The 8,375-nt window shown below is 48.3% G+C and overlaps 1 protein-coding gene across 1 annotated transcript in view; it reads right to left on the bottom strand.

Moving 5' to 3' along the window:
• The window catches only part of HIP1R (huntingtin interacting protein 1 related), a 54,068-nt gene extending 46,998 nt beyond the window's left edge, over window positions 1-7,070 (bottom strand). The window contains exon 1 of the mRNA XM_006865482.1: window positions 6,960-7,070. Coding sequence (XP_006865544.1) covers window positions 6,960-7,052 — 93 coding nt within the window. The 5' untranslated portion in view covers window positions 7,053-7,070. The remainder of the gene's footprint in view (window positions 1-6,959) is intronic.
• Between the last annotated feature and the right edge of the window lie 1,305 nt (window positions 7,071-8,375).

Below are 8,375 nucleotides of genomic sequence, written 5' to 3' on the forward strand. Positions count from 1 at the left end.
AACAAAGGACCTATACAAAGAAAATTATAAAACACTACTACAAGAAACCAAAAGAGACTTACAAAAGTGGAAGAAAATACCATGTTCCTGGATAGGAAGACTCCACATCATGAAAATGTCAACACTACCCAAAGCAAATTACACATATAATGCAATCCCAATCCAGATTCCAGCGACTTTATATGGAAAGGAAGGAGACCCAAGATAAGCAAAGCACTGCTCAAGAAGAACAAGGTTGGAAGCCTCTCATTCCCCAATTTCAAAATCTACTACACGGCTACAGTGGTCAAAACAGCCTGGCCCCTTCTAAGACTAAGATTCAATGAGAATACACGCTTTGATTGCTGACAATGTTCATCACCGATAAGGGGAAGTGAGGGACAAACAGCAATGAAGCTGTAAGCTAAGCCCGACAACATTCAATAAACTGCTATGAACCTGGGTGGAGACCTGGATGGCCAGCAGTATGGCAAGACCCGGGGACTCCTGGGCCCAGAGGCAATGACATGGCCACAGAGGACTAGAAGAGAGAGTGAAGCATCCAGCTGATATGAAGTGAGACACACTAGAACACCCGTACTTGCAGATAGTACCCACTTGACCTGGCTTCGATGGCTGGATGATCAGAACTCGACTAGAAGAGGATGTTGCTGTTGTTGTGTGCTGTCGAGTCGGTTCCGACCCATAGCAACCCTGTACAGGGTTTCAGAGGCTGTAAATCTTTACGGGAGCAGAATGCCTCATCTTTCTCCCGCGGAGCGGCTGGTAGTTTCGAACTGCTGGCCTTAAGGTTCGCAGCCCGATTCGTAACCACTACACTACCAGAGCAGGATAGAAGGGGGTGGGGGGGTTGGGAAAGAGTAACCTGCTACAGTTTGATAAACTTTACCTATACTCATGGATGCAGCAACTCAAAAAGGGGAACACATCTTTACAGCAAGGATCACTCCCACCCCCATGGCACACAAGGATGGGCAACTTAGACATGGGCTACCCAAAGTGTGTATGTGGGGGTGGGTAATAAAGGCAAGAAGTGACTGGCTTACAAGCTTTCAAGAGGGAGCCTAGTTCCAGACAGCATGGGGGAAGGTAGAATCACCACTAAATGATTTCCAATCCATCGGGACCAGGCTGGCGAAAGGATATGGGGATAAGGCTCTTATGGTACAATAGTGAATAATTGCCATCAGGACTGACTGTGAGGGTAGGAAATATAGAGGTAGATGTTTTTTACAAAAGGAGGGGAGTGATTAATTTTGCAGCCTAGGAGTGGAGGTCCCTGGGACCATTAAGTGAGAAGAATGGAGAGCGGTACCCTATGCAGAGAGGCAGTGACACCAGGCATGGAGACAGACAATGATGTGGACAGATGGAGTGGCTGGGGACACTGGACTCAGGGAGGGAGAGGAGCTGTGTGCTGCTGGCCGGGGGCAGGCCTGTGTGGTGTACCCTTTGGTTATTTGATGATGCATGGTGGGGATGGTAATCATTGCAATGAAACGATATACGATAGGACGATAGGATGAGCGTAAAGCTGATGTTCTCCCATGTAAACCTCACAGTAAAAACTTAAAAAAAAAAAGAAGCGCTGTGACAGGAATAGATATACACAAATCCACGTTCATATCAGCACTATTTATAATAGCAAAAAAGTTGGAGAAAGCTTAATTGCCCATCAACAGAAGAATGGTTAAACAAACTTTGGTACATACACACACTGGAATACTCTGCAACGCAGAATAACAATGAATCTGCAAAACAGTTCATGAACCAGAAGAACGTGGTTGTTAAGCGCTATCAAGTCGGTGCTGGCTCACAGTGACCCTGTGCAGGGTTTCCTAGGAGTAGGTGGTGGGTTTGAACTGCTGACTTTGTGGTTCCCAGTCCAGTGCTGATCCTACAGCACCATACCAGGAGTCCGGGAGAACATTTTGCTGAGTGAAATTAGTCAATCACAAAAGGACAAATATTGTATGAGACCACTGTTGTAAAAAGTTAAGAGGTTTTCCTCATAAAACAAACAGTCTATGTGAAAGAAAGACTGACAGGAAAAATACAAAACAATATAGGCAGGTCAACTATTACTACAAGAACAAATAAGTGGCTCGCCCAGGAGGTATCAAGACATGTGGTTGGGTCCCCCTCAGGGAAAACCCCCTTCTAAGACTAAGGCTCAATGGGAATGCATGCTCTGATTGGTGACCACATTCATCACCAATAAGGGGAAGTGAGGTAAAAACATCAAGGAAGCTGTGAGCTAAGCCTTATAACGCTCAATAGACTCCTGTGAACCCAGGTGGAGACTTGGTTGATCAGCAGTGTGCCAAGTTCAGGGGACTCTTGGACCCAGAGTCAGCAACATAGCCACAGAGGACTAGAGTGGAGAGTGAAGCGTCCAGCTGATAAGAAGAGAGGGCATATGCATAAGAACACCCACACATGCAGATCATACCCACCTGACCTGGCTTCAATGGCTGGATGATCAGAGCTCAAACAGAAGAAGAAAGAAGAAGGGAAAAAGCGTAATCTGATACAATTTGATGAACTTGACCTACACCTATGGAAGCAGTAGCTCAAAAAAGTGAACAAATCTTCACAGCGAGGATCATTCCCACCTCCTCCGCACACCGAGAGGACAGGGACGGGCAACTTGGACGTTGGCTACCCAGAATAGGGGGGCTACAGAGGCAAGAAGTGACTGGCTTACAAACTTTCAAGAGGGAACCTAGATCCAGAGGGCGTGGAGCAAGGTAGAATCTCCATTGAGCAGCATCCATTCTTGCCTAGCCAGGGCTAATGAAAGGAGATGCGGTTAGGTCTCTTGCGGTATAATAGCGAATAATTGTTATAGCGACTGATTGTTGTTGTTAAGTACCGTGGAGTCGGTTCTGACTCATAGTGACCCTGCAACAGGGTTTCCAAGGCTGTAAATCTTTATGGTAACAAAACACCTCATCTTTCTCCCGCAGAACCGCTGGTAGTTTCAAACTGCTGACCTTGAGGTTAGCAGCCCAATTCATAACCACTACGCTACCAGAGCTCCTTAGGACTGATTGTAAGGGCTGGAAATGTAAAGGTAGACAGACGTTTGGGGGCAAAGGGAGGGGAGTGATTAACCTTGCAGTCTAAGAGCAAAGATCCCTGGGGCCATCAAAGGAGAAGAGCAGAGAACGGAACCCTACCCAGAGAAACAGTGATGCCAGGGATGGAGGAAGAGACGATGAAGTAGAGAGATGGAGCAGCTGGGGACTTTAAACCCAGAGAGGGAGAGGGGCTGTGTGCTGACGACCAGGGGGCAGGCTTGCAGGGTGTACCTTTTGGTTGATGGATGATGCATGGAATGGATTGTATAATCATGGCAAGGAAAGGATATACGATGGGATCAATGTGAAGCTGATGTCCTCACATGTAAACTATCACATAATTCACAATAAAGCATTAAAAAAATATAATAAAGATGCATTTTTCAAAACAAAAAAAGTCTATGATGATTGGGGGGGTGGTTGAATTATTCACAGAGGGCACACACATGTTAACATGGGTGATGGTACAGGTAATATACAAGAAGGAGGATGGCAGAAGAAATACAAAGGTAGAAGGAGACATAGGGGGCACTGCAAGAGTTAAAGTTTAAAGGCGCTGTGGGTTAATGCGCCAGACAGCAAAGCTGTTTGAACTGCAAGGTTGGCAGTTCAAGCTCACCAGCTGCTCCTCAGAAACCCTATACAGGGTCATTATGGGGCGGAACTGACTCAATGGCACTTCACAGCAACAGCAATGGTACAGGGATGGGACTGTAATCACTGTAATGAAGCAAAGTACATGATTTATTGAATCTATAACTGATAATCTGCTCTGTAAACTTTCACTCAATTCACAATAAAAAGTCAAAAAAGGGGAAAAAAAGCCTGGGGGAAGGTTTCGCTCCTCTGTCTGACAGGGTCGCTATGAGCTGGGGTCAGCTTGAGGGCAGTGGGTTGGTTTGGTTCTGGAATGACTGCTGCAACAAATCAACGCAAACGTAGTGATTTTAAACACGCAGTTTCAATTTTAAACAAACGTACTGATAGAAAACACAAATCTATCATCTTACAGTTCTGGAGGTTCAAAGTTCAAAATGGGTCTCCCTGGGCTCAAATCAAGGTCAGGGCTGTTCCATTTTACAGGCTAATGGGAAGAACCCTCGTCCTCGCCTTTTCGCTTTTCTAATTCCCCAGCTTGTGAACCTTCCCTCCACCTTCATTTAAAGCCAGACCCTTGTGGTTAGAGTGGACCTATAGAGATAATCCAGAACATTCTCCCTATTTCAGTCAGCTGATTAGCCACCTTGATTCTACCTACAACCTTAATTCTCCTTACCAAACTAAACGAAACCTGTTGCTAAAGAGTTAAGACTCAAAGTAACACTATGGGAAAGAACTAAACTGCCTAGTAGGATTTCTTTATGGAAGCAGACAGTCACATCTTTCTTTTCAAGAGCAGCTGGTGGGTTTGAACTGCTGACCTCTCAGCTAGCAGCTGAGTGCTTAACACTGCACCACCAGGATCCCCCCCACCTTAATTGTCCTTACAAAGTAATGTAATATCATCAGAGGTTGTGGGGATGAGGCCATGAGGACATGTTTGGGGAGACCATTATTTAGCAGACCATATGGTATATTTCTAGACCTTAAAAGAGCCTTATGAGGTATTTGTACAGAGAAAAGAAATCAGATTCAGGGATTAAGCACATGCACAGGGCCATGCAAGTGGAACACAGGTCTACCTATCTGCAAAGGGCTTTCTGGGCTATCACATCACCTTTTAAGAGGTACAGCAAAGTTCCCACTCTGAATACAGGAAATACCACAAAAAAAAGACAAAAAGAGTTGTCGCCTCCACTTTTAAAAGGGATTATCACCAAAGGGAATTAAAGTCATGGGGAAGAAAATAATAGACCAGTTCTTGGGATACTTCCCCATATGTTATATTGTCTCGCTCGCTCTTCCTCTTCCTCTCTCTCTCTCTCTCTCTCTCTCTCTCACACACACACACACACACACATTCTGTCTTCACTATGGAACAGTCACAAGCACCAGCTTCCAGAAAGAAGCCTGACTGCCCTACCTAAACGTCTATCAAAGTGTTAACCTCAGAGATCTTTGAAAAACAGGGTGTGTCCCTTCAAGAACACTAATATGGAAGCTCAGTCCCCTGACAGCACTGGGTCAATGTTGAGAGGAGGCAGTCACAGAGGCAGATGGGCACTCGGTTTTCTGCTTGGGAGACCATGCAAGCAGCAATCTGAGCTCTCCTGATCCTTCCAAAACAGTTCCTGGATATTTTTGGGAGCAATCTAATGAAATATTAACCATGCACAAAAGCTCATTCCTATATCCCTCAATAAGACACTCAATAAGACAAGCAAAACCATACATTGACACCAAACTCCATCTTTCCAGAACAAGTGGGCCATGAGATGGGTAAGTCTAATGAGATTCAGCCATCTGAAAGTTCTTCATTAAAGAACTTTTTCAGGCCCAAGAGAAACCCAACTAACAAAAACTAAACAAAAAAAACAAACCTTGTTTAACAAACAACTATCTGATTGTGTCCTTGCTCCGAGATTCTTTCTCTTTGACATTCACAAAGGTTGCCCTTGACTTACAGTAATTCGAGAGCAAGATCAATGAACTTGGCACTTTAAATGGCACCTCCTCTATATGGCTATCAGAACTCTTCAGAGCTCCTCAAAAGCATGGAAATCTACAAATGGAAACAAATAAAGCTTCTGACAAAACCCAGGCCCTCTCTACCAATTACATTCTCCTCCCCCCTTTCCCAAATTCCTGTTACAATATCAATTATGTTAATGTAATCACATTATTACGTATGTTAATGACCTTACATGAAAGGCTTGTTTTTATGATCAGCTCTCCTGGGTGGAGACCAGATGACTGTGAGCATGACCACAGGAGAAATTAGTAATTTGAGGCCAGGGTGGTTCCAGCATTTATCAGCTTTATAAACCCTGGGCATCCCCAGATTTTAATGGTCGCTTTGCACAATCAGCAAGTGCAAAGGTTAGAAGCTCCCCCTACCCCCGTGTTTCTTATTTCAAAACGAAAGCTCTTGCAGACTGCATGTGCCAACTTGATTTGAAGCGACTGCAGAAGCGGGAGCTTTCTGCACAGAAAAGCCCGGGCTAATGGCAGCCACAAATGTCACCATACGGCTGGGGAGGGGGAGTTCCCTTTGGCTTCCTTTAGCACGGGGAAAGATTTTTCGGCCATTTCAGTCTTGGTTGAATTATTTTGGCACATCAACAAATGTGGCCTTTCCCCAAGGTAGAAGAGCACCTGTGAGTGGGTAAAATGAAAGGGAACAGAAACCCCGAAACGCAGTCGCGCCCCACCGCGTCCTCAGCTCGGCACACAAACCTGGGCTCCGGGGGGCACGGTGATAATAGCCTCTCTCCTGGAAGGCTGGGCCAGCCTCCGGGGAGACCGAGCGGCGTGGGAAGCGCGGGAAGGGGGCCCCGGGAAGTTTCTGTCTGGCAGGTTTAATGAGGGGGTGGGAGCCTGTTGACTTGTAGGCCAGCGCTCGGGCGAACTAGTCTGGCCGCATCCCAGAAACTTGTCACCCGGCGCTGGGGAAAAGGAAGCGGGAGCTTCCTTGAAGGAAACGCACAGCTCCGGGAGGTGGAGGCCTTATTACCCAGGACCGGCGAGGGCGCGGCCGCCGCAGAGAGCCTCCCGGGCCGCACCTGGGCCGACCCGCCGGCCGAGCGCAGCTTCCGGTTCACCTGCGCGCCGGCCGGGGGGGCGCTGGAGGACGGCAGGCTCGGCGCCTGAAGAGGTTGCAGGCCGGCCCGGAACGGAGCTCCTAAACCCCCGTCACCCTCCCGGGCCCGAGCCCCGAACCTCCGCCCGCGCCCGAGGGGCGGCGTGGGGAGCCGGCAGAGGTGAGGGGCCGCTCGCCTGTGTCTTGTCGAACTGCTCGCGCTCCGCCTCCAGGCTGTGGCCCGGTCTGCGACTCAGCACCCGCGCCGGCACGTTCTTGATGCTGTTCATCCTGCTGCTACTGCTGCCGCCGCCGTCGCCGCGCAGCACTGCCTCTGTTCCCGCGGGCGCCGAGCGACTGAGCGTCAGCGAGCAGCCGCCCGAGCCTAGGCACTCAGGCCGCAGCCGCACAGCGCCCCCGCGCGGCCGCCCTTTCCGCCCCGCCTCGTCAGGGGTGGGCCCATCGACGCCCCGCCCCGCCGCGCACACCGCTCTTGCCCCGCCCTCCCCTCCAGGTGGGGTCGACCGTTCCCCAGCGCTCCATCCAATTCCTTTGCAACCCTTCGCCTCTGCGCACCTTCACCGCACAGGCCCTGCTGAAAAGACCCCGCCCTCCTCCTGGCTCTCGGGCTGGGGCGGGACCCAGTTCAGACCCTTCCAGCAGTGACTCCGAGTCTGGTTCATGCAGAAATGTGGCCTGCACGAGTCCTCTATCGGTCGTGTGTGAACTGATGTGTCCTACGGTCGGTCTGAATCGCAAGGTTGGCGGTTCAAACTCACCAGTCGTTCCTCGGAAACCCTATACAGGGTCGCTATGAGTCGGGCACTTAACAACAAAAACATCACAGGGTTCTTACAATGAGGCAGTCCCCTTCTTGTGCCCCTCTAAGGCGCTAGGGCAGCAGGACGATCAGCTGGGGCGATGGAGTCGCTGAGGCAGACTGCAGAGCCGGACCAAACACAAAGAGTGCCAAGAAGATGCCACAGGAAGGGGCGTGAGACTGTCCAAAATTACTACTGGCTTGCTTTTTAAATTATTGGTCGTAAGAATGAATTTCTACAAAGCCAAATCCTCGCCAGTGTATACATGCTCCCACTTGGTTGGTATTTTGTTCCTGGGGGCCTCAGCCTTCAGTCAGTTTATAGGTGTGAAATCCACCACCTAGTAGAGGGAATAAGGACTTCCCTTGGAACAGAAAAGTGAAGATTTCTTTATCTAATTCTAACCACTGAAAAGTTGCTTTACTGGAATAACAATAGAAAAATAACGTTAGCTAATATTTACTGAATCTTACTATTTGCCAGCCCTTTGCATGTTTTATCTCGTTTGTAATACTCAGCAACATAGGCAAACAATGATTATCAAAATAAAGGCCAGGATGAGGGGTTTGTTTGTTCCAATACCAGCTGTTCCTCAGGCTCCCTTTCCACATCCAACAAAAGCTGTTTCACACTTTGTCAGCATCTTCTTTTCAACCATGCATGGTCTCTCTGTGTCTGAAAGCATCTGCCACGTGATAGCATTGACAGTCCAGGACTACTGTTGAGTGCTGTAAAGTCGTTTCTGACTCATAGCGACCCTGTGTAGCATTTCCAAAAGTATAAATCTTTGCA

The sequence above is a fragment of the Chrysochloris asiatica genome, unplaced genomic scaffold (genome assembly GCF_000296735.1).
Source record: "Chrysochloris asiatica unplaced genomic scaffold, ChrAsi1.0 scaffold00078, whole genome shotgun sequence".
NCBI lineage: Eukaryota > Metazoa > Chordata > Mammalia > Afrosoricida > Chrysochloridae > Chrysochloris > Chrysochloris asiatica.